General features: G+C 48.0%; 1 protein-coding gene across 1 annotated transcript in view; it reads right to left on the minus strand.

Moving 5' to 3' along the window:
- Nucleotides 1-16,123: 16,123 nt before the first annotated feature.
- The window catches only part of LOC148443350 (solute carrier organic anion transporter family member 1A2-like), a 54,570-nt gene continuing 44,192 nt past the window's right edge, over nt 16,124-26,501 (minus strand). Inside the window, exons 11-14 of the mRNA XM_088462941.1 lie at nt 21,176-21,345; nt 19,859-19,923; nt 19,134-19,251; nt 16,124-16,238 (exon numbers count right to left, since the gene is read on the minus strand). Of these exons, the coding sequence (XP_088319067.1) occupies nt 16,124-16,238; nt 19,134-19,251; nt 19,859-19,923; nt 21,176-21,345 (468 nt within the window). The remainder of the gene's footprint in view (nt 16,239-19,133; nt 19,252-19,858; nt 19,924-21,175; nt 21,346-26,501) is intronic.

A 26,501-nucleotide genomic window follows, 5' to 3' on the forward strand; every position in this document is an offset into this window, starting at 1 on the left:
TTTATATCACATTAATTGTCTCTTGCAGAGCTGTCCGGAGTCAGCTGTATAGATTACAGAACATTATAATTATCACAAGCATGGATGCATATTACGACCCTTCTCCCAAGAGCTTACAATCTAAGCAGACATGTGGATTGTAATAAATTGGCATGTTACTATTATACATATAAATGTTAGCGGTGAGTGTCCCTATTACAGCGCGGTGTACAGATAAATCCAATAGATCCTGTAACGTGAAGGTTCTCATCCTTGGATCAGGCTTTCAGAGATTACCGTATAGAAATCACACGGACAGTTCCGATCGTTCTACCGCGGCGACTTCCCAACATTCTCCAGAATATTTCATACATTTCTCAGAACAAATTGGTCGTCTAATTTCTACTGATCCCTAGAATCCTTAGTCTCTATGGGCGACGCCACAGATGCCCCCTTGGCAGATAGATGATGTCAGTATTATCCAGAAACTTGTTCATTATGGAACCTAATTAAAGCCTAGAATTGTCCTGTAGAATTTCTAATTTTAGTGAGTCCGGTCCCGTAAATCTGCGGTGACAGCTGTAACGATCCTGTAGCTTATAATAGAATCGGGTGTAATAGGCTGTCTGGGCGCATTTAACAGTCGTTATATTCTGTAAGATGTAGACATGTTATTTTTATTAATATGCAGTGGCCGGACTCCCCCGGCATTTCCTGGTGATGACAGACAGGACGGTTGTAGGGTGCAATAGTGATTACAGGAGCAGGATGGGTTATACCAGACACACCTATATTAGATCATCATTCCTCTGATACATATGTCTCAATGTTATTCTATCGCAATTAGAACAAATAACTCTTACTATTAGTTATGTCCCCAGCAGCACAGAGTATATCAGGAGATGAGTGATGTGTTAGTGAGGACAGGGCTGCATGTGACAGGGGCAGTGACATGATGTGAGGAGGGGAATGGGGGCAGCAGGAAGCCACAGACTGAGAGTTATACAGTGGGAGGAGCAGGGTCCCCAGCAGTACAGAGTATATCAGGAGATGAGTGATGTGTTAGTGAGGACAGGGCTACATGTGACAGGGGCAGTGACATGATGTGAGGAGGGGAATGGAGGCAGCAGGAAGCCACAGACTGAGAGTTTTATAGTGGGAGGAGCAGAGTCCCCAGCAGCACAGAGTATATCAGGAGATGAGTGATGTGTTAGTGAGGACAGGGCTACATGTGACAGGGGCAGTGACAGGATGTGCGGAGGGGAATGGAGGCAGCAGGAAGCCACAGACTGAGAGTTTTTTTCCTTTAAGGAAGGAACAAGGACAGTGGTGTTAGATGCTCCTTTATATGAAACAAACACCTGCATTTGTTTGAGTTTTTTTAATCTGACTGTGTGCAATCTCTTAACAAAGTACCTAAATTGAATATAAATAATTTTTTCCCATTTCAGTAAAGATAAAAATAAAATAAATTGTTACTAATTGAAATCTTTTTTGCTCTTTGAGAAGTGTAAATATCCCAGAGTCAGACACAACCTAAATATAAACCATCGTGATTCACTTACAGTATAATGTCTCTCCTAATATAATATAAGTGACAATATGTGTTATTCTGATAATCACATTTCTCTGATGAAATCTCCATCACTCATCACATTACCAGCTAATCCCATCATGTATAGATCTATATTCTGTGTCATCAGAGATCCGATCAGAAAGTGAACCAGCGATCATTGTACACAGCACCTCTATGGGTCTCAGAGTGCGGAGCGATGTTCTGCGCGGTACATGGCGGAGCCTTAGAGTAACAACGTTCTGTTGTCCAATCTATATCAGATATTGATCACACCTTATATTTGTTAGAAGAACAGAACAATAATAATGAAAGGGAATTTTGTGTTGGATTATGCAATATTTTATTTATTATTAGACGTAGTCTGAGTGCGGGGAGGGTGCGTTTGCGCAGTTACAGCAGCCCAGGACATGCGTATGTGGCTGAGAACGCGGTATTGTGCAATGATGGATGACGCCCGCCAGCGCTAGAGAACCGCTTGTTATTGGCTGTTTCCAATTGGTGATTTCTTTGTTAGAATAGATTATACTTTGTGGGTGTGTATAAGACGTCTTATTGTTTGTTATTGCACACACAAGGCCGAGGGGTATTTATATATATTAGAGGGGCTTTTTGTTTTATTATGGAAAACCTACTGCTGAAAACATTGCTGGATGCCACGAATCTTAGGGAAATTGCCTGAATTTTAATGAATGCAAATTGAGCATTCGAATTTCTGGCAACTCTGTTTCCACCCCTATAAGGACAGGGGGCCTGATTCAGCTTGGATCACAGTTGCTAGTACGCACGCAATAGGCCGATTGTTGCGTACTGTGCATGCATTGCAGTGCGTGTACGCGAATCAGCCACTGCGATCGAGACTGAGATTACAGAGGCCATGCAGACCCATCGCAGAGTGATTGACAAGAAGTGCCGTTTCTGCCTGGTGATGGGGGGGGGGGGGGGTGATCGGCAAAATGCAGGCGTGCCAGAGCGTTTCAACACTGTTGCAGGGGGGTGCATAAATTATCCACTGCGATGCCATACACAGCCTGAGGCCTCATAGCGTGCGCTGAAGTTAGTAAATCCTGAGTAAGGTCAGAGCTTGTGCCAGTGTGCGTGAGGCTGCGATGGTGCTCCATGTTACCGATGGTTTCTCAGTCTTGCTAAACATTACGGATGTGTGTAAGGTAAAGTGGGCGTCCTTATGTAGTGCAGCAGCGGCATAGCGATCACAATGAATTAGCATACTATCGCAGTGAATTAGCATACTATTGCAGTGTATTAGCGTACTATCGCAGTGCAACTGTGTGTGTATTAGCAATTTCATTAGCAGTTGTGTTCATTTCTTAATTAGGCCAATGGTTAGATGTGAGTGGGGGTAATGTACAGCAGGTTAGGGTTAGGTGTGAGTGTGGGTAATGTACAGCAGGTTAGGGTTAGGTGTGAGTGGAGGTAATGTACAGCAGGTTAGGTGTGAGTGGGGGTAATGTACAGCAGGTCAGGGTTAGGTGTGAGTGGGGGTAATGTACAGCAGGTCAGGGTTAGGTGTGAGTGTGGGTAATGTACAGCAGGTCAGGGTTAGGTGTGAGTGTGGGTAATGTACAGCAGGTTAGGGTTAGGTGTGAGTGTGGGTAATGTACTGCAGGTTAGGGTTTGGTGTGAGTGGAGGTAATGTACAGCAGGTTAGGTGTGAGTGGGGGTAATGTACAGCAGGTCAGGGTTAGGTGTGAGTGGGGGTAATGTACAGCAGGTTAGGGTTAGCTGTGAGTGGGGGTAATGTACAGCAGGTTAGGGTTAGGTGTGAGTGTGGGTAATGTACAGCAGGTTAGGGTTAGGTGTGAGTGTGGGTAATGTACAGCAGGTCAAGGTTAGGTGTGAGTGAGGGTAATGTACAGCAAATTAGGGTTAGGTGTGAGTGGGGGTAATGTACAGCAGGTTAGGGTTAGGTGTGAGTGGGGGTAATGTACAGCAGGTTAGGGTTAGGTGTGAGTGGGGGTAAAGTACAGCAGGTCAGGGTTAGGTGTGAGTGTGGGTAATGTACAGCAGGTTAGGGTTAGGTGTGAGTGGGGGTAATGTAATGCAGGTTAGGGTTAGGTGTGAGTGGAGATAATGTACAGCAGGTTAGGTGTGAGTGGGGGTAATGTACAGCAGGTCAGGGTTAGGTGTGAGTGGGGGTAATGTACAGCAGGTTAGGGTTAGGTGTGAGTGTGAGTAATGTACAGCAGGTTAGGGTTAGGTGTGAGTGTGGGTAATGTACAGCAGGTTAGGGTTAGGTGTGAGTGGGGATAATGTACAGCAGGTTAGGGTTAGGTGTGAGTGTGGGTAATGTACAGCAGGTTAGGGTTAGGTGTGAGTGTGTGTAATGTACAGCAGGTTAGGGTTAGGTGTGAGTGTGGGTAATGTACAGCAGGTTAGGGTTAGGTGTGAGTGTGGGTAATGTACAGCAGGTTAGGGTTAGGTGTGAGTGTGGGTAATGTACAGCAGATTAGGTGTGAGTGTGGGTAATGTACAGCAGGTTAGGGTTAGCTGTGAGTGGGGGTAATGTACAGCAGGTTAGGTGTGAGTGTGGGTAATGTACAGCAGGTCAAGGTTAGGTGTGAGTGTGGGTAATGTACAGCAGGTTAGGGTTAGGTGTGAGTGTGGGTAATGTACAGCAAATTAGGGTTAGGTGTGAGTGGGGGTAATGTACAGCAGGTTAGGGTTAGGTGTGAGTGGGGGTAAAGTACAGCAGGTCAGGGTTAGGTGTGAGTGTGGGTAATGTACAGCAGGTCAGAGTTAGGTGTGAGTGTGGATAAAGTACAGCAGATTAGGTGTGAGTGGGGGTAATGTACAGCAGGTTAGGGTTAGGTGTGAGTGTGGGTAATGTACAGCAGGTCAGGGTTAGGTGTGAATATGGGTAATGTACAGCAGGTTAGGGTTAGGTGTGAGTGGGGGTAATGTACAGCAGGTCAGGGTTAGGTGTGAGTGTGGGTAATGTACAGCAGGTTAGGGTTAGGTGTGAGTGGGGGTAATGTACAACAGGTCAGGGTTAGGTGTGAGTGTGGGTAATGTACAGCAGGTTAGGGTTAGGTGTGAGTGGGGGTAATGTACAGCAGGTTAGGGTTAGGTGTGAGTGGAGGTAATGTACAGCAGGTTAGGTGTGAGTGGGGGTAATGTACAGCAGGTCAGGGTTAGGTGTGAGTGGGGGTAATGTACAGCAGGTTAGGGTTAGGTGTGAGTGGGGGTAATGTACAGCAGGTCAGGGTTTGGTGTGAATGGGGGTAATGTACAGCAGGTTAGGGTTAGGTGTGAGTGTGGGTAATGTACAGCAGGTTAGGGTTAGGTGTGAGTGTGGGTAATGCACAGCAGGTTAGGGTTAGGTGTGAGTGTGGGTAATGTACAGCAGGTTAGGGTTAGGTGTGAGTGTGGGTAATGTACAGCAGGTTAGGGTTAGGTGTGAGTGTGGGTAATGTACAACAGATCAGGGTTAGGTGTGAGTGGGGGTAATGTACAGCAGGTCAGTGTTAGGTGTGAGTGTGGGTAATGTACAGCAGGTTAGGTATAGGTGTGAGTGTGGGTAATGTACAGCAGGTTAGGGTTAGGTGAGTGTGGGTAATGTACAGCAGGTCAGGGTTAGGTGTTAGTGTGGGTAATGTACAGCAGGTTAGGGTTAGGTGTGAGTGTGGGTAATGTACAGCAGGTTAGGTGTGAGTGTGGGTAATGCACAGTAGGTTAGGGATAGGTGTGAGTGTGGATAATGTACAGTAGGTTATGGTTAGGTGTGAGTGTGGGTAATGTACAGCAGGTTAGGGTTAGGTGTGAGTGGGGGTAATGTACAGCAGGTTAGGGTTAGGTGTGAGTGTGGGTAATGTACAGCAGGTTAGGGTTAGGTATGAGTGTGGGTAATGCACAGCAGGTTAGGTGTGAGTGTGGGTAATGTACAGCAGGTTAGGGTTAGGTATGAGTGTGGGTAATGCACAGCAGGTTAGGGTTAGGTGTGAGTGTGGGTAATGTACAGCAGGTTAGGGTTAGGTATGAGTGTGGGTAATGCACAGCAGGTTACGGTAAGGTGTGAGTGTGGGTAATGTACAGCAGGTCAGGGTTAGGTGTGAGTGTGGGTAATGTACAGCAGGTCAGAGTTAGGTGTGAGTGTGGATAAAGTACAGCAGATTAGGTGTGAGTGGGGGTAATGTACAGCAGGTTAGGGTTAGGTGTGAGTGTGGGTAATGTACAGCAGGTTAGGGTTAGGTGTGAGTGTGGGTAATGTACAGCAGGTCAAGGTTAGGTGTGAGTGAGGGTAATGTACAGCAAATTAGGGTTAGGTGTGAGTGGGGGTAATGTACAGCAGGTTAGGGTTAGGTGTGAGTGGGGGTAATGTACAGCAGGTTAGGGTTAGGTGTGAGTGGGGGTAAAGTACAGCAGGTCAGGGTTAGGTGTGAGTGTGGGTAATGTACAGCAGGTTAGGGTTAGGTGTGAGTGGGGGTAATGTAATGCAGGTTAGGGTTAGGTGTGAGTGGAGATAATGTACAGCAGGTTAGGTGTGAGTGGGGGTAATGTACAGCAGGTCAGGGTTAGGTGTGAGTGGGGGTAATGTACAGCAGGTTAGGGTTAGGTGTGAGTGTGAGTAATCTACAGCAGGTTAGGGTTAGGTGTGAGTGTGGGTAATGTACAGCAGGTTAGGGTTAGGTGTGAGTGGGGATAATGTACAGCAGGTTAGGGTTAGGTGTGAGTGTGGGTAATGTACAGCAGGTTAGGGTTAGGTGTGAGTGTGTGTAATGTACAGCAGGTTAGGGTTAGGTGTGAGTGTGGGTAATGTACAGCAGGTTAGGGTTAGGTGTGAGTGTGGGTAATGTACAGCAGGTTAGGGTTAGGTGTGAGTGTGGGTAATGTACAGCAGATTAGGTGTGAGTGTGGGTAATGTACAGCAGGTTAGGGTTAGCTGTGAGTGGGGGTAATGTACAGCAGGTTAGGTGTGAGTGTGGGTAATGTACAGCAGGTCAAGGTTAGGTGTGAGTGTGGGTAATGTACAGCAGGTTAGGGTTAGGTGTGAGTGTGGGTAATGTACAGCAAATTAGGGTTAGGTGTGAGTGGGGGTAATGTACAGCAGGTTAGGGTTAGGTGTGAGTGGGGGTAAAGTACAGCAGGTCAGGGTTAGGTGTGAGTGTGGGTAATGTACAGCAGGTCAGAGTTAGGTGTGAGTGTGGATAAAGTACAGCAGATTAGGTGTGAGTGGGGGTAATGTACAGCAGGTTAGGGTTAGGTGTGAGTGTGGGTAATGTACAGCAGGTCAGGGTTAGGTGTGAATATGGGTAATGTACAGCAGGTTAGGGTTAGGTGTGAGTGGGGGTAATGTACAGCAGGTCAGGGTTAGGTGTGAGTGTGGGTAATGTACAGCAGGTTAGGGTTAGGTGTGAGTGGGGGTAATGTACAACAGGTCAGGGTTAGGTGTGAGTGTGGGTAATGTACAGCAGGTTAGGGTTAGGTGTGAGTGGGGGTAATGTACAGCAGGTTAGGGTTAGGTGTGAGTGGAGGTAATGTACAGCAGGTTAGGTGTGAGTGGGGGTAATGTACAGCAGGTCAGGGTTAGGTGTGAGTGGGGGTAATGTACAGCAGGTTAGGGTTAGGTGTGAGTGGGGGTAATGTACAGCAGGTCAGGGTTTGGTGTGAATGGGGGTAATGTACAGCAGGTTAGGGTTAGGTGTGAGTGTGGGTAATGTACAGCAGGTTAGGGTTAGGTGTGAGTGTGGGTAATGCACAGCAGGTTAGGGTTAGGTGTGAGTGTGGGTAATGTACAGCAGGTTAGGGTTAGGTGTGAGTGTGGGTAATGTACAGCAGGTTAGGGTTAGGTGTGAGTGTGGGTAATGTACAACAGATCAGGGTTAGGTGTGAGTGGGGGTAATGTACAGCAGGTCAGTGTTAGGTGTGAGTGTGGGTAATGTACAGCAGGTTAGGTATAGGTGTGAGTGTGGGTAATGTACAGCAGGTTAGGGTTAGGTGAGTGTGGGTAATGTACAGCAGGTCAGGGTTAGGTGTTAGTGTGGGTAATGTACAGCAGGTTAGGGTTAGGTGTGAGTGTGGGTAATGTACAGCAGGTTAGGTGTGAGTGTGGGTAATGCACAGTAGGTTAGGGATAGGTGTGAGTGTGGATAATGTACAGTAGGTTATGGTTAGGTGTGAGTGTGGGTAATGTACAGCAGGTTAGGGTTAGGTGTGAGCGGGGGTAATGTACAGCAGGTTAGGGTTAGGTGTGAGTGTGGGTAATGTACAGCAGGTTAGGGTTAGGTATGAGTGTGGGTAATGCACAGCAGGTTAGGTGTGAGTGTGGGTAATGTACAGCAGGTTAGGGTTAGGTATGAGTGTGGGTAATGCACAGCAGGTTAGGGTTAGGTGTGAGTGTGGGTAATGTACAGCAGGTTAGGGTTAGGTATGAGTGTGGGTAATGCACAGCAGGTTACGGTAAGGTGTGAGTGTGGGTAATGTACAGCAGGTTAGGGTTAGGTGAGTGTGGGTAATGTACAGCAGTTTAGGGTTAGGTGTGAGTGTGGGTAATGTACAGCAGGTTAGGGTTAGGTATGAGTGTGGGTAATGTACAGCAGGTTAGGGTTAGGTGAGTGTGGGTAATGTACAGCAGTTTAGGGTTAGGTTTGAGTGTGGGTAATGTACAGCAGGTTAGGGTTAGGTGTGAGTGTGGGTAATGTACATCAGATTAGGGTTAGGTGTGAGTGTGCGTAATGCACAGCAGGTTAGGGTTAGGTGTGAGTGGGGGTAATGTACAGCAGGTTAGGGTAAGGTGTGAGTGGGGGTAATGTACAGCAGGTTAGGGTTAGGTGTAAGTGGGGGTAATGTACAGCAGGTTAGGGTTAGGTGTGAGTGTGGGTAATGTACAGCAGGTTAGGGTTAGGTGTGAGTGTGGGTAATGTACAGCAGGTTAGGGTTAGGTGTGAGTGTGGGTAATGTACAGCAGGTCAAGGTTAGGTGTGAGTGTAGGTAATGTACAGCAGGTCAGGGTTAGGTGTGAGTGTGGGTAATGTACAGCAGATTAGGTCTGAGTGGGGGTAATGTACAGCAGGTTAGGGTTAGGTGTGAGTGTGGGTAATGTACAGCAGGTTAGGGTTAGGTGTGAGTGTGGGTAATGTACAGCAGGTTAGGGTTAGGTGTGAGTGGGGGTAATGTACAGCAGGTCAGGGTTAGGTGTGAGTGTGGGTAATGTACAGCAGGTTAGGGTTAGGTGTGAGTGTGGGTAATGTACAGCAGGTTAGGGTTAGGTGTGAGTGTGGGTAATGTACAGCAGGTTAGGGTTCGGTGTGAGTGTGGGTGATGTACAACAGATCAGGGTTATGTGTGAGTGTGGGTAATGTACAGCAGGTCAGTGTTAGGTGTGAGTGTGGGTAATGTACAGCAGGTTAGGGGTAGGTGTGAGTGTGGGTAATGTACAGCAGGTTAGGGTTAGGTGAGTGTGGGTAATGTACAGCAGGTTAGGGTTAGGTGAGTGTGGGTAATGTACAGCAGGTTATGGTTAGGTGTGAGTGTGGGTAATGTACAGCAGGTTAGGGTTAGGTGAGTGTGGGTAATGTACAGCAGGTTAGGGTTAGGTGTGAGTGTGGGTAATGTACAGCAGGTTAGGGTTAGGTTTGAGTGTGGGTAATGTACAGCAGGTTAGGGTTAGGTGTGAGTGTGGGTAATCTACAGCAGGTTAGGGTTAGGTGTGAGTTTGGGTAATGTACAGCAGGTTAGGGTTAGGTGTGAGTGTGGGTAATGTACAGCAGGTTAGGGTTAGGTGAGTGTGGGTAATGTACAGCAGGTCAGGGTCAGGTGTGAGTCCGGGCACTAAGCAGGGTATACCCTTCTCTCAATTTTTAATGGCGTGTTGGATCATCAGCTATAGGTCTAACCTAGAATCACATTTAAATAATATGGTAAAAAATACTTCTCTTAGAGGCTATCCCATGAAGCTCTTGTTAGCTCTAAAACAAAAAGCCTTTGCAATTCCTAGGAAAAATCTTTTAAAGCAAATCACGTCTACCAGCAAAACTAAGTCTAGAATTCCTTGGACTAATCATGTTAGAACGGTTAGTTCCACCATTAATAAAGAGATAAAAAAGCATTGGCCCATAATAACCTCCGACCCCGAGTTAAAGGGTTTTGAAGATATAACAATAACGCAGACTGTCAGTAGGGGGAAGAATTTACGGGACCTTTTAGTTATACAGATATCTCTGACGTGCAGAGCGGTAAGTCCCAGCAACGTAACAGGGTTGCTTTAAATGTCCAGATTGCCTGACCTGCTGGTATTTAACAACCGGTATCTCTTATAGTCATCCCATGACCAGCAAATTATATTTAATAAGCCATTACCTTACATGTACCACTAGGCTCGTGGTGTTCCTTATCACTTGCCCATGTAGCAAAAACTACGTGGGCAAAACTGAACGAGTGTTTAAAGAAAGAATGGCACTCCATAACCGTGCCATTCATAGTGCGTTGTCTAAAGGCTCTAGCGAGCAGCCAGTGATTCGCCACTTTGTCGAGGCCAAACACAATCTGGCCACTTTGAGGTACAAAATCATAGACCATGTTCCCCACCTCATGAGAGGGGGCGACAGGTCTAAAGCTCCTCTACGACCAGAATCCCAGTGGATTTTCCGCTTTAATACACTCGCCCCAATGGGGCTAAATGGAAACCTCGGGTTACAATGTTTTTTGTAATTTGATTGTTTGTTGGAAACTTGAATTTTCTCCCACATGAGTACTTAGGGTATATTAGCTGTTTGATGCCATTGCCTAATTCTCTATAGCCCGTGATAATCCATGTCTCTTTTCCTCTAATTTATGTGCGCATTGAGTTGCACTATTACTGTTACTAATATGCCAGTAGCTGTTCTTTTAACGTCTAATGACATTATCAGGATAGTTCCCACATTAGATCCGTTATCCCCTCTTACTAACCTGATCTTGTCTACACCTTACATTGTATCAGGTTCCTTTACATTTTTGTTACAGTGTTTTATGAATTGTTTCAGTGTTTGTAACCATGGTGACAGGTGCACTAATGATCATGCTGACGTCATTCTCCGCTTCCGGGCGTCCTGACGGCGTCTTCACGAGGTGACTGCTATAAAGGTATGAGAATTGTTCATTTTTTTATATCCTGACGAAATTAAGTAATTTCATGAAACATTGATACCAAAAGAGACTGTTTATCTGTTTACAAGTCGCTACGAGTGCCGCCACCGCTGCTCTTGTTTTATATATATATATATATTTATATATATATAGAAGGGTACGGTCCGTCACTCTTTCTTAAAAATGGTTGTTTGCTCCGGTGCCCTCAGCATACACTGAATTTCTAGACCACAAAAAGGCTGCGGCACTCAGAGACTTAAATACATTTGCACGTTTACGGGTGTTACTCCACTTGTATTTAAGTCTCTGAGTGCCGCAGCCTTTTTGTGGTCTATATATATATATACTGTATATATTATAAAGGTGCGGTCGTCCCCTTATTTTAAGTTTAAATCAAATAAATGGAATTTTCCCATAGGGAATTCCTGAGATGGGTGTTTAGGGGGCTACACCTCAAAAGCTATTGAACGTACTGAGTTGAAATTTGGCACGGGTGGGTAGAACTGTTGCTCGGTGCTACATGCCAAATTTCAGGGCAAACAAATAAAAAAATGAGGATTTCAGAACAATATAAAGTTTATACTGTCATTTTGTTTCTGCCACTCTCAGGGGGTCATTCAGACCCGCTCGTGAGCGTCAGGACGCTCGCAAGCGGGTCGATGTTCCCCACTGCGCATGCGCACGACGGAGGGAGCTCCGTCGTGCGCATGCGCGAGACCCGGGGAGCGACGGGCTTTCCATCGCTACGGGTCTCGCACCAAAGAGGGCATGCTGTCGATGTTGATTGACAGCACGCCCCCTTTGGTGGGCGTGCCTGCCAGACGGAGGCGTACCGTCTAAAGCCGGCCCCTAGAGCCAAAATCACTCTAGGGCTTGTGGCAGGGAGACCCTACCGCAGGGTCTCCGTCGCAAGTCCGATGGTCGCGATGGTCAAGACCTTCGCGACCATCTTTTTGGCCGCTCGCATATGCTGTGGGTGGTCACCCACAGCTATACGAGCGGCCAGGAGGACGCTCCATTTTCACGGAGGAGGGCCCTGATTCAGAGCGAGCGCTCTGGTCATAGCGTCCGGCTCTGAATCAGGGCCTCAGTTAGAACCACTTTTCTGCTTTAGTCTATGAGGATTTTGGGGAGGCATAACTCAGGGTACAGGATGAATTAGGACTTGGAGTTTGTTTTGTTAGGAAGCTATTGTTCCTGTGAAGGAGCTTTTGGGATTCAGGAAATTTAGGAATTTACAGTTTTTAAACTATTAGCCCACAAACACCCCATTATACAGATGGGGAGTGTCAACCTGCTGCACATGCTCAGTAGGTGCCTCCTGCAGGGGGTGTACAGCGGCTTCACTTGGGTGCACATCAGCGCCATTTTTGAAATTCAAAGATCGCCAATCACAGCTTGCCACATCATCGCCGCGCCCCCTCAGCTGGATTATATAAGCCAGCGCGAGGCAGCACCTGAGGAGGTGGCAGCCGCGCAAAAGAGCTAATTGGCTGCCACCCTCCAGATGAAGACACCAGAAGCCCTCTCGAGTTGGCGCCCGCCAGGTGAAGATGACGAAAGCCTGGCAGGTTGGTGCCCACCAGGTGAAGACGGCAGAAGCCGTGGCGGGTTGGCGACCACGCAAAAGAGCTATTTGGCTGCCGCTCACTCGGTGAAGACAGCAGGAGCCCTGGCGGGTTGTTGCCCACCAGGTGAAGATGACGGAAGTCCTGGGGTAGCGGCGGCCCCATAAAAGAGCTTAAAGGCTGTTGCCCCCCAAGGTGCAGATGCAGTACAATAAACTTCTAACATTTTACAGTGTATTTTGTTTATTTTATTATTTTCTTTACAGGTGACTATAGGTGCCAGAGGTGTAACTAGGGTATTTGTAGCCCAGGGCAAATTGAAAAAAAGGAGCCGCCTCCCCCCCTATGTGCGCACGCCAAAGGCGTGACTGTCAAAAATGTGCATGGCCACATGCCACAAGGGGCGTGGTCACTTAAAAATAGGGCGTGTCAACATGACACACCCCTTTTTCATCACTCTGGGAACATTCCTTTCCATTCCATATGCACCTTAATGCAGTGCCCCTTATACAGTCCCCTTATGCAGTGCCCCTTATACAGTCCCCCTATGCAGTGCCCCTTATACAGTCCCCCTATGCAGTGCCCCTTATACAGTCCCCCTATGCAGTGCCCCTTATACAGTCCCCCTATGCAGTGCCCCTTATACAGATCCCCTATGCAGTCCCCCTATGCAGTGCCCCTTATACAGATCCCCTATGCAGTGCCCCTTATACAGTCCCCCTATGCAGTGCCCCTTATACAGTCCCCCTATGCAGTGCCCCTTATACAGTCCCCCTATGCAGTGCCCCTTATACAGTCCCCCTATGCAGTGCCCCTTATACAGTCCCCCTATGCAGTGCCCCTTATACAGTCCCCCTATGCAGTGCCCCTTATACAGATCCCCTATGCAGTGCCCCTATGCAGTGCCCCTTATACAGATCCCCTATGCAGTGCCCCTTATACAGTCCCCCTATGCAGTGCCCCTTATACAGTCCCCCTATGCAGTGCCCCTTATACAGTCCCCCTATGCAGTGCCCCTTATACAGTCCCCCCTATGCAGTGCCCCTTATACAGATCCCCTATGCAGTGCCCCTTATACAGTCCCCCTATGCAGTGCCCCTTATACAGATCCCCTATGCAGTGCCCCTTATACAGTCCCCCTATGCAGTGCCCCTTATACAGTCCCCCTATGCAGTGCCCCTTATACAGATCCCCTATGCAGTGCCCCTTATACAGTCCCCCTATGCAGTGCCCCTTATACAGTCCCCCTATGCAGTGCCCCTTATACAGTACCCCCTGTAGTGGACCCCCTAATACAGGCCCCCATTAGTGCCCCTTATACAATGCCCCCCCAGTAGTGGTTCCCCTTATGCAGGCCCCCATTAGTGCCCCTTATAGAGTGGCCCCCCCAGTAGTGCCCCCCCTTATGCAGGCCCCAAGTAGTGATCACACACACACAAAACAAAGAACACTTACTTACCTGAAAGCCTGCCGCTGTCTGCTCCTCCGTCTCCGTCCTCTCACTTGGTCCTATGGGAGAGACATCGTGACGTCTCTCCCATTACCCACTGCAGGAGCTAGAAGGCGGAGCTCATGAGTGAACTCCAGCCTGTCTCTTGCATTGGGTGCATCAGCAGCCAATGAATGTCTGTCTGACTCGGATTGGCTGCTGAAACACTGGCGGCGGCGATGTGTGTGTAAATGTGTAGTGCTGACCGCACTCACCACGGTCTGCACTACACTGGCTAACTAGGATGGCACAAGCCCTGGTGGCCCTGCCCTAGTTATGCCACTGGCCCATAATGCCCTGCATGCTGGCACCTATGTCATTTGTCCCCCGTATTTCAGGACCAGCTGTGGAAAGCCCGGGGCTAGTTGTGCTTTGGGGAGGGGCATGTCCTTTTTTTTCTTACATTTTACACATATTCAATTTTTAACACAGATGCATGGATGGATCTTGCTGATACGTCCATGCATCTGTGTCTTATTGATTCTATTTTCTCAGATGCATGCCCAGCACCAGTGAGCTCCTCTGTCTTCTGCTGATGCCCCTGTGCACTGCCCCGCTGCTGCCACTGCCCCACACACCTGCAGCCCATCCCCACAGCCGTCTCTGCCTCTGCACCCCCAAAACACCTCCTGTGTGGTGTCCGCTCCTCCACCCGCACTAGTGTACCTATTTGTTGCCCTTCTGCCCGGCAGGTGGTCCGGGTTGTCTTCCAAACCCTGATAATTAATAAATTATAAAAAAGCAATGAAATTCCATAGACAAAAAACCTTACGGTTTCACGTGTTCCATTAAGGCTTCTTACACATGATCTGAAAAAAAATTTACAAAATCTACTGAATTTCTGCCATTCAAACATAAAAAAGCAATGAAATTATGATCAGTGAGGCTGACGCCTTAATGGACATGTTCCTTGCGTAATACAGATATGGTATGCCATCACACCCTGCGGTTAACTGCAGATTCATCACTCTCACAGAGTGAGATTGCTGTCAATCACAAAATGGTGGAGCTGCTAATTCACAATTGTGTGGTCATTGGAATACACACATCCAGTCCCCTTTTTATCCATTTACTGACTTTAATTACTTGCTTTTATATACGCTTCACTATGTATAACTAGCACTCGCTCACTTTATTAGTATTAGTAGCGGCTGGTACTGTTACCGTATTTACACTTATTCACTTTTTCAGAACCGGCAATACTCACACCCGGTAGCGTTGTTTGGTTGCCTGGGTTACCATGTGTCCTAGGCAACCCGACGTCCAGAGCTGTCTACGTCATCTTCCGGGGGTGGGGGGGGGCATGAACATGGTTGTGCCGGGGACGTCCTCCTTCACAAGCGAGCTTCTTCCCTTTTCATCCCTTATAAGGCAAACACTTCACTGTTTCACTTGTTGCTCACACCTTGACAAAGGGGCTACGGTCCCCGGGATGTTGGTATTATGCTGTGACATTTCTTTGAATACACGTTTTTGAGTTTCACAAGACCCCGCGTGATGCGGAAATGGAAGGCTCAAAGGAAGTATTGGAGACCTGCTGCGCTCCCCCCTTCATGCATCCGGGAGAAACTTCATATTTGTGGTTAACCCCCAAAAACTGGTGTTTTCGGGGATTATACAACAAATATACAATGATAAATGGGCCCCAACATAAGTAAAGGACATGAGATAATATACTAATACAACAATCCCATTTATTTCACTTTGCACAATATAAAAAGTAATCAGAGTATTATGAATTATTATTAATCATTATTATCATTACATGTATATATAACGTGCTGCCCTGTATATTGCAGGTGTGCAGTAATGTGAGGTGATACATGACAAGTTACATATGTAGCAACGCAGAACCGGCCCTGTGACCTCCCCCCTCTGCGGAATGACAGACTGGCACTGGGCACAGCGCACACTGGTGTCAACGCGGGCAGCTGCCCATCTCCTCCATCACCACAGAGGCCAATGGCTGGTAGGGTGACGTCACTTTCTTCTCTGTCCTGTTGGTTCTTCGGTTATTATTATCAGCAATATCCCCCCATGCCCCCCCCTAGGGGCTTCCTCCCATCACCAATGCTCTGATCTCCTCCTGAGTCCAGTTTCCCAGGAACGGAATAAGACATCTCCCTACAAGTCTATGATAAATCCCGGTGTCCTCTCCCATAAATACAGCATCATTCTGGGACTATTCCTAATGGGACAGGTTCCGTGTGTCAGTGCTCCAGGTCTATATACTATCATATACAGCATCATTCTGGGACTATTCCTAATGGGACAGGTTCCGTGTGTCAGTGCTCCAGGTCTATATACTATCATATACAGCATCATTCTGGGACTATTCCTAATGGGACAGGTTCCGTGTGTCAGTCCTCCAGGTCTATATACTATTATATACAGCATCTTCCTTCTCCGCACCCAGAACCCGTCTCCTGATCATGAGCCAGAATCCTCCGCACGGGAGCCCCCCCGTCTCAGGGAGAGGAGGATGAAGACGCAGGGGATGTAGGAGATGAAGCGTAATACTGATGGGATCCCGATATACAGGTACCTGGAGGGAGACACTCATTATATAACAGTATATAAGGCCAAATATTCAAGGTCTTAAGAGTACGTGGGCCGCAAAGAATAAAAAAGTCTTATATGCAATTTTGAAAGGTTTATTATTAATAAAAAGCAATGCAGTGCCCCCTGTAGTAGTGCCCCTTAACCCCTTATGCAATACCCCCCTGAATTTGTGTCCATTATGCAATGCCCCTTATGCAGTGCCCCTAGTAGTGCCCCCAGTAATGTCCCTAGTAGTGCCCCCAGTAATGTCCCTAGTAGTGCCCCCAGTAATGTCCCTAGTAGTGCCCCTTATGCAGAGCCCCCAGTAATGACCCTAATGCAGAGCCCCCAGTAATGTCCCTAGTAGTGCCCCCAGTAATGCCCCTAATACAGAGCCTCCAGTAATGCCCCTAATGCAGAACCCCCAGTAATATCCCTAATGCAGAGCCCCCAGTAATGTCCCTAGTAGTGCCCCTTATGCAGAGCCCCCAGTAATATCCATAATGCAGAGCCCCCAGTAATGTCCCTAGTAGTGCCCCTAGTAGTGCCCCCAGTAATGTCCCTAGTAGTGACCCCTGTAATGTCCCTAGTAATGCCCCTTATGCAGAGCCCCCAGTAATGCCCCGAATGCAGAGCCCTAGTAATGCCCGTTATGTTGTGCCCCAGTAACACCCCTAATGCAGAGCCGCCAGTAATGCCCCTAATGCAGAGCCCCCAGTAATGCCCCTAATGCAGAGCCCCCAGTAATGTCCCTAGTAGTGCCCCCAGTAATGCCCCTAATACAGAGCCTCCAGTAATGCCCCTAATGCAGAACCCCCAGTAATATCCCTAATGCAGAGCCCCCAGTAATGTCCCTTTTGCAGAGCCCCCAGTAATGCCCCTAGTAGTGCCCCCAGTAATGCCCCTTATGCAGAGCCCCCAGTAATGCCCCTTATGCAGAGCCCCCAGTAATGCCCCTAATGCAGAACCCCAGTACTGTCCCTAGTAGTGCCCCCAGTAATGCCCCTAATGCAGAACCCCCCGTAATGTCCCTAGTAGTGCCCCCCGTAATGCCCCTTATGCAGAGCCCCAGTAATGTCCCTAGTAGTGCTCCCAGTAACGCCCCTAATGCAGAGCCCCCAGTAATGCCCCTAATGCAGAGCCCCCAGTAATGTCCCTAGTAGTGCCCCTAATGCAGAACCTCCAGTAATGCCCCTAATGCAGAGCCTCCAGTAATGCCCCTAATGCAGAACCCCCAGTAATGTCCCTAATGCACAGCCCCCAGTAATGTCCCTTTTGCAGAGCCCCCAGTAATGCCCCTAGTAGTGCCCCCAGTAATGCCCCTTATGCAGAGCCCCCAGTAATGCCCCTAATGCAGAACCCCAGTACTGTCCCTAGTAGTGCCCCCAGTAATGCCCCTAATGCAGAGCCCCCTGTAATGTCCCTAGTAGTGCCCCCCTTAATGCCCCTTATGCAGAGCCCCCCGTAATGTCCCTAGTAGTGCCCCCCGTAATGCCCCTTATGCAGAGCCCCAGTAATGTCCTTAGTAGTGCCCCCAATAATGTCCCTTATGCAGAGCCCCAGTAATGTCCTTAGTAGTGCCCCCAGTAATGTCCCTTATGCAGAGCCCCCAGTAATGTCCCTAATGCAGAGCCCCCAGTAATGTCCCTAATGCAGAGCCCTCAGTAATGTCCCTAATGCACAGCCCCCAGTAATATCCCTAATGCAGAGCCCCCAGTAATGTCCCTTTTGCAGAGCCCCCAGTAATGCCCCTAGTAGTGCCCCCCGTAATGCCCCTTATGCAGAGCCCCCAGTAATGCCCCTAATGCAGAACCCCCCCTAATGTTCCTAGTAGTGCCCCCAGTAATGCCCCTTATGCAGAGCCCCCAGTAATGTCCCTTATGCAGAGCCCCCAGTAATGCCCCTAGTAGTGCCCCCAGTAATGCCCCTAATGCAGAACCCCTCGTAATGTCCCTAGTAGTGCCCCCCGTAATGCCCCTTATGCATAGCCCCAGTAATGCCCCTTATGCAGAGCCCCCAGTAATGTCTCTTATGCAGAGCTCCCAGTAATGCCCCTAATGCAGAGCCCCCAGTAATGTCCCTAGTAGAGCCCCCAGTAATGTCCCTTATGCAGAGCCCCCAGTAATGTCCCTAATGCAGAGCCCCCAGTAATGCCCCTAATGCAGAGCCCCCAGTAATGTCCCTAATGCAGAGCCCCCAGTAATGTCCCTTATGCAGAGCCCCCAGTAATGCCCCTTATGCAGAGCCCCCAGTAATGTCCCTTATGCAGAGCCCCCAGTAATGCCCCTAATGCAGAACCCCCAGTAATGTTCCTAGTAGTGCCCCCAGTAATGTCCCTTATGCAGAGCCCCCAGTAATGCCCCTTATGCAGAGCCCCCAGTAATGCCCCTTATGCAGAGCCCCCAATAATGCCCCTTATGCAGAGCCCCCAGTAATGTCCCTTATGCAGAGCCCCCAGTAATGCCCCTAATGCTATGCCCCCTCCCAGTATAGAAAGGTCCCACTTACCTGTGCAGTACTTACCTTTCTTCACGATGGCCGCTGGGCACCGCTCCAGTCCGCGCCATCTTCACTCCCACCGTCCCGTGTACACGCTGCCGCTGACTGGATCTAATTAGATTCAGAGCAACAGGCCTAGGCTCTTTTCGCGCTGGTGATATCATGACATCACTCGCACGCTGCATCACTGGGAACGCTGGCTTCTGATCGCTTCTGAGACCAGCGGTGCCATCTTTATAGTAAACACTGCGGAGCTCCCATCATGGCAGGGGTGTGGGCCGCATATAATATACAATGGGCGATGAGACGCAGATTTATTCTTTGTACATGACCCATAATGTCCGTAATTCTCTATCGCTGCCACTTTCTCGGCTGAGTTTGTCCTCAGCAGATAAATTACCTGTAAGCATCAGAGTCATACATGCGACAAGCCCCCGGGTCTCCGCAACTCGTAGTCCCCCATTTTATACAGGTGGTGTCAATGGCTGCGCCATAGTAAATCGGGGAGGGGATTCCACCTGCCAGAGATGACACAATAACGTTTCCTGTAACTGAGCGTCTCACATAGCTGGAACCAGATAAAGTCATTGTCACAGATAAACACTCAGCATCATTAGAGGCGGCTGTAGCCCCATAGTGGGGGGTAAATATCCGCATTTCCCTGCTACGCATGAGGACTAAAATGTGTCTGTATTTATACTTCCATGTACCTGACACTTGTGGCCCCGCACCCCATAGAGAAGGGGAAGGTGACTGGGTGGGAATAAGCAGAGTATAGTAAGGACATGTTAGTGTAGCACACCCCCTGTGTATGGCACGTTATTACATTACATTGTCTGCCATGAGGGAAATGGAATATTTGCATTAGAACATACGATGTCAGGTAGCAGCTCAGAGCTATTTCTGTGTGTACGTGTAAAGCTGTAGCAGGACTCTAGTAAGGGCCACATTGTGCCCCTGTAGCCTTTAGGAATAGATAAAGCTGAGACTGATAATGAAGAGGAGGCAGAGATACAGGTCAGCATTGGGGTGACTCTAGCTGGTAGCCTGTGGATTGGAGTGCCCCTTTCCATGTACAATAGGATGGGCCCAAACACATAGAGCCAGAGAGGGCTGTGCCCTTACCAAGCGCTCGTGCAGCTAAAAGGTGCAGGCCGAGACCAAAAGACTTTTCCTCTGGGGTCAAACTCCTAGGAGAGAAGAGACGCACTGTATCAGTAACAATGCATCAGTAACAATGTATCAGTGTATCAGTAACAATGTATCAGTAACAATATATCAGTGTATCAGTAACAATGTATCAGTAACAATGTATCAGTAACAATGTATCAGTAACAATGTATCAGTGTATCAGTAACAATGTATCAGTAACAATGTATCAGTAACAATGCATCAGTAACAATGTATCAGTAACAGTGTATCAGTAACAATATATCTGTAACAATGTATCAGTATATCAGTAAAAATATATCAGTAACAATGTATCAGTAACAATATACCAGTAACAATGTATCATTAACAATATATCAGTAAAAATATATCAGTAACAATATATCAGTAACAATGTATCATTAACAATATATCAGTAAAAATATATCAGTAACAATATATCAGTAACAATGTATCAGTAACAATGTATCAGTAACAATGTATAAGTAACAATATATCAGTAACAATGTATCAGTAACAATATATCAGTAACAATATATCAGTAACTATGTATCAGTAACAATATATCAGTAACAATATATCAGTAACAATGTATCAGTAACAATATATCAGTATATATATATCAGTAACAATGTATCAGTAACAATATATCCGTAACAATGTATCAGTAACAATATATCAGTAACAATATATCAGTAACAATATATCAGTAACAATGTATCAGTAACAATATATCAGTAAATATATATCAGTAACAATGTATCAGTAACAATATATCCGTAACAATGTATCAGTAACAATATATCAGTAACTATGTATCAGTAACAATATATCCGTAACAATGTATCAGTAACAATATATCCGTAACAATGTATCAGTAACAATATATCCGTAACAATGTATCAGTAACAATGTATCAGTAACAATATATCAGTAACTATGTATCAGTAACAATATATCCGTAACAATATATCAGTAACAATATATCAGTAACAATGTATCAGTAACAATATATCAGTAACAATGTATCAATAACAATACATCAGATGCCGTAGCAGTAACAATAACTAGCTCTAGTGATGTCATTTCATGTGTCCAGTATTCCAGGCAAATACATTTTCTCCCTTCCACATCTACAATGATGCAGCAATGGTCCTGTAAGTCCTTATTCCCATCTACTCCCCGTTATTAGTAACAAGCGCTGATAGCACAGCAGCCGTCAGTGACAGTAGTGTGACCTGACATAGGCTCAGACCCCAGGGGTAATATTACCTGATTAGCACCATGTACCCTGGCATGGCTCCCAAGGAGTAGATAAGGCAGCAGACAAAGTTGAGGACCAAGAAGTAGATCAGCATGGTATTACAGCGCTCCTCCCGCGGGCACTGCCCGAGGACTGCGGACGTATTCCATGAAAACACACAGCTGCAATTGTGGAAGATCTGCAGAGAAATGCGGCTGAATAATAACTTTTACCAACTTCAAACTGTAGCAGCGTCAGTCTGTCCGTCCGGGACTATTATTACCTGCGCAACAGCTGCCGATCCTGGCGTCACAGCCGACAGTAGAGGCTGGTTCTGAGTCACACGCTGCTGCGACCACTTTAGCGTCTTTTGTCAGTGACTGTATGCTATAACTAGTATCAGCCCTTCCCCCGGTGTACAAGCGTGCGTCTGACTGTGCGAGGGCTGGGGCGCCCATTTTGTGCATCTATAGATATATCAGCAGCACGCTAGGTGCAGATTGCCCGTCAGAGTATGGCATCCAATGTGAGTGATTAAGCTTCTGACTTTGCAACCAGTTATGTGACACATCTGTGACGGAATTGGTATGAAATACCGCCGGCCGATTCCCGGCAGCAGCAGCCCGACATCAGCAGAGATCCCGATCATGGATAGGTGAGTATCTACTAACCTAACCTAACCCCCTTAACCCTCCTTAGGGGTGCCTAACCCTAACCTCCCCCTTCCCCGCTGCCTAAACCTAAGTCCCCCGGGGGGGTGCCTAACCCTAAGTCCCCCCCGGGGGTGCCTAACCCTAACCCTCCCTCCCCCTAGCCTAACCCTAACCCTCCTGGGGGGGTGCCTACACCTAAGTCCCCCCCGGGAGCCCTAAACCTAACCCTCACCCCCCGCAGCTGTCTGCTCGCGGCGCTCGGCATCACTACGATCGGAATGCCGGGCGCCGGCCTCCCGGCGGCGGGGAAATACCGGGCGTCTACATCTAGATGCCCGGCATTTCACCCTTGCCGGGATATGACAGTCGGGAAGCCGGCTGCCGGTATTTAGGCAGTCGGCTTCCCAATTGCATACCTCTGTGACACTCCCATACAGGAGGGGGAGCTGGAACGGGTGCCATCTGCCCCCCATGGTGGTATAATTTTAGTGTTCCAGGGCCGCCTGCAGCCACGCTCTGCATGTACATAGCGGCTGCAGGAGGCAGAAGAATGGATGCGCCCTGGCCACTCGTTCTAAACTCCAGGCCAGTCCAATGTTTGTGCTCCGTGCTCTAAAAAGCTTTGAATAATAGTATCCACTCGAAACGCATCAAGTAGACACAAGGGACCTTTGCGGGGATCTTGGTAACCGCCCTTTTCACCATCCACCAGGATGTTCAGAGGGACTTTTGGGTAACACCCTTTCAGAGCACATCATTATCATTCTGCCACGTTTTTTAAACATATTTTGTAGGTAAACCATCTTGAACTGCATGACCCGGCTGTGATTGCTACACAATATGCTTTTACAATCTTATTTTATGTGGGTGCATTATGTCATTATGTCATTTACAATAAAGTAGTTATTTGGACGTATTGTACCATTGTTTTTATCTGGGCCCAGGGGAAAGGGTGTGGCCTAATTGTGGAAGGTGTGGCCATGCCCCCTTAGGGGGAGACTTTTTTGCAGTGCCACAAGGGGGCACTGTGAGCCCTTCAGCCTGGTGCAAATCCAGGGTAGGTGCAATCAGTAAGTAGTCTCCCACTTCAGCTCATATTGATCTGGAGAGATTGTTAGAACTTGCCATATTTGAGCTAATGGTCCATCTGATGTTGAAAGATCTTGTGAATCTGCCCGATATACAACTACCCCAAGTAAGGAATTCCTATCTTGGCTCGTGGGGTCTAAGACACACCTTTCTATTTCTTCAGCACAAGAGTGTTATGAATTTGAATTGTGAGATATACTACACTAGGAGGCATATCCAATTGGAAGCAAATTTTCCAAAAATCTCGTGCCGTTATTTTTAGTAAACTCTTTCGGGACTTGCTTCAGAACCCCTAACACATCCCCCTAATGACTAATTTAACAATTGGAAGTTTACAAATAGCTTAATTAGTGTAATGAGTACATATCATTATTGGTTCTTAAACCCAATAATGACTTCAAATTACTCCAAAATCAATTTTTTTGTTAATTATTGAACCTCAAGTTGAATTATTGTAATTATTTACATGAAAAATTGGCTTTTTGTATGTTTTACATATTTATTTTATTATTTGTAATTGCCCAAAAATTAACCTCAAAATCACTTTTTTTCTACTTTTTTTTTTTTTTCATTTTTTAACATTTTTTCATTTGAATCTAAACAAAAAAAGTTTATTTTTATAATTTTTTAATATTTATTTATTTATTTTTAAAAGTGGGAGGCACATATAGAAACCGCTGTAATTCCTACACTGTTCACCTGATTTGGATGTAATTACCCTCAAATGAAATCTGAAAGTCTGCAGGTAAATCACATCTTGTTTGTTTCATTTCAAAACCATTGTGGTGGTGACTAGAGGCCAAAATATGAAAATTCTGTCAATGTCCCAATATTTATGCACCTGACTGTATATGTATATATATATACATATATATACAATATCTATTGAGTATATGCTATTGGGTGAGAGCCCAAAACTGGGTGCTCTGAGGTGGACAGTGAAGAGGGGGAAGGGAGTGCTGTGTAGGGGTCAGTGAGGGCTCTGAGGAGGTCAGTGAGTGCTCTGAGCTGGACAGTGAGTGAGTTGTGACGTTAGTGAGGGCTGTGAGGAGGTCAGTGAGTTGTGTAGGGGTCAGTGAGAGGGTCAGTGAGTACTCTGAGCTGGACAATGAGTGAGCTGTTTAGAGGCGAGTGAAGGCTGTAAGGGGGTCAGTGAGTGCTCTGAACTGGACAGTGAGTGAGCTGTGCAGGGATCAGTGAGGGCTGTGAGGAGGTCAGTGAGTGCTCTGAGCTGGACATTGAGTGAGCTGTGTAGGGGTCAGTGAGGGCTGTGAGGAGATCAGTGAGTGCTCTGAGCTGGACATTGAGTGAGCTGTGACGTTAGTGAGGGCTGTGAGGAGGTCAGTGAGTGAGCTGTGTAGGGGTCAGTAAGTACTCTGAGCTGGACAGTGAGTGAGCTGTTTTGGGGTCAGTGAGGGCTGTGAGGAGGTCAGTAAGTGCTCTGAGCTGGACAGTGAGTGAGCTGTGCAGGGATCAGTGATGGCTGTGAGGGGGTCAGTGAGTGCTCTGAGCTGGACAGTGAGTGAGCTGTGCAGGGATCAGTGAGGGCTGTGAGGGGGTCAGTGAGTGCTCTGAGCTGGACAGTGAGTAAGCTGTTTTGGGGTCAGTGAGGGCTGTGAGGGGGTCAGTGAGTGCTCTGAACTGGACAGTGAGTGAGCTGTGTAGGGGTCAGTGAGGGCTGTGAGGGGATCAGTGAGTGCTCTGAACTGGACATTGAGTGAGCTGTGACGTTAGTGAGGGCTGTGAGGAGGTCAGTGAGTGAGCTGTGTAGGGGTCAGTGAGGGGGTCAGTGAGTACTCTGAGCTGGACAGTGAGTGAGGTGTTGTGGGATCAGTGAGGGCTGTGAGGAGGTCAGTAAGTGCTCTGAGCTGGACAGTGAGTGAGCTGTGACGTTAGTGAGGGCTGTGAGGGGGTCAGTGAGTGCTCTGAACTGGACAGTGAGTGAGCTGTGTAGGGGTCAGTGAGGGCTGTGAGGAGATCAGTGAGTGCTCTGAAATGGACAGTGAGTGAGCTGTGATGTTAGTGAGGGCTGTGAGGAGGTCAGTGAGTGAGCTGTGTAGGGGTCAGTGAGGGGGTCAGTGAGTACTCTGAGCTGGACAGTGAGTGAGCTGGTGTGGGGTCAGTGAGGGCTGTGAGGAGGTCAGTAAGTGCTCTGAGCTGGACGGTGAGTGAGCTGTGCAGGGATCAGTGAGGGCTGTGAGGGGGTCAGTGAGTGCTCTGAGCTGGACATTGAGTGAGCTGTGACGTTAGTGAGGGCTGTGAGGAGGTCAGTGAGTGAGCTATGTAGGGGTCAGTGAGGGGGTCAGTGAGTACTCTGAGCTGGATAGTGAGTGAGCTGTTTTGGGGTCAGTGAGGGCTGTGAGGGGGTCAGTGAGTGCTCTGAGCTGGACATTGAGTGTGCTGTGCATAGATCAGTGAGGGCTGTGAGGGGGTCAGTGAGTGCACTGAGCTGGACATTGAGTGAGCTGTGACGTTAGTGAGGGCTGTGAGGATGACAGTGAGTGAGCTGTGTAGGGATCAGTGAGTACTCTGAGCTGGACAGTGAGTGAGCTGGTTTGGGGTCAGTGAGGGCTCTGAGGGGGTCAGTGAGTGCTCTGAACTGGACAGTGAGTGAGCTGTGTAGGGGTCAGTGAGGGCTGTGAGGAGATCAGTGAGTGCTCTGAACTGGACAGTGAGTGAGCTGAGATGTTAGTGAGGGCTGTGAGGAGGTCAGTGAGTGAGCTGTGTAGGGGTCAGTGAGTACTCTGAGCTGGACAGTGAGTGAGCTGTTGTGGGGTCAGTGAGGGCTGTAAGGGGGTCAGTGAGTGCTCTGAGCTGGACAGTGAGTGAGCTGTGCAGGGATCAGTGAGGGCTGTGAGGGGGTCAGTGAGTGCTCTGAACTGGACATTGAGTGAGCTGTGACGTTAGTGAGGGCTGTGAGGAGGTCAGTGAGTGAGCTGTGTAGGGATCAGTGAGTACTCTGAGCTGGACAGTGAGTGAGCTGTTTTGGGGTCAGTGAGGGCTATGAGGGGGTCAGTGAGTGCTCTGAGCTGGACAGTGAGTGAGCTGTTTTGGGGTCAGTGAGGGCTGTGAGGGGGTCAGTGAGTGCTCTGAACTGGACAGTGAGTGAGCTGTGATGTTAGTGAGGGCTGTGAGGAGGTCAGTGAGTGAGCTGTGTAGGGGTCAGTGAGGGGGTCAGTGAGCAATCTGAGCTGGACAGTGAGTGAGCTGTTTTGGGGTCAGTGAGGGCTGTGAGGGGGTCAGTGAGTGCTCTGAGCTGGACAGTGAGTGAGCTGTGTTGGGGTAAGTGAGGGCAGTGAGGGGGACAGTGAGTGAGCTGTGTAGGGGTCAGTGAGGGGGTCAGTGAGTACTCTGAGCTGGACAGTGAGTGAGCTGTGTTGGGGTCAGTGAGTACTTTGAGCTGGACAGTGAGTGAGCTGTTGTGGGGTCAGGAAGGGGTTTGAGGGGGTCAGTAAGTGCTCTGAGCTGGACAGTGAGTGAGCTGTGCAGGGATCAGTGAGGGCTGTGAGGGGGTCAGTGAGTGCTCTGAGCTGGACATTGAGTGAGCTGTGACGTTAGTGAGGGCTGTGAGGAGGTCAGTGAGTGAGCTGTGTAGGGATCAGTGAGTACTCTG

Source organism: Taudactylus pleione, unplaced genomic scaffold, assembly GCF_031769625.1.
Source record: "Taudactylus pleione unplaced genomic scaffold, aTauple2 ptg001296l, whole genome shotgun sequence".
In the NCBI taxonomy this organism is placed as follows: Eukaryota; Metazoa; Chordata; class Amphibia; order Anura; family Myobatrachidae; genus Taudactylus; species Taudactylus pleione.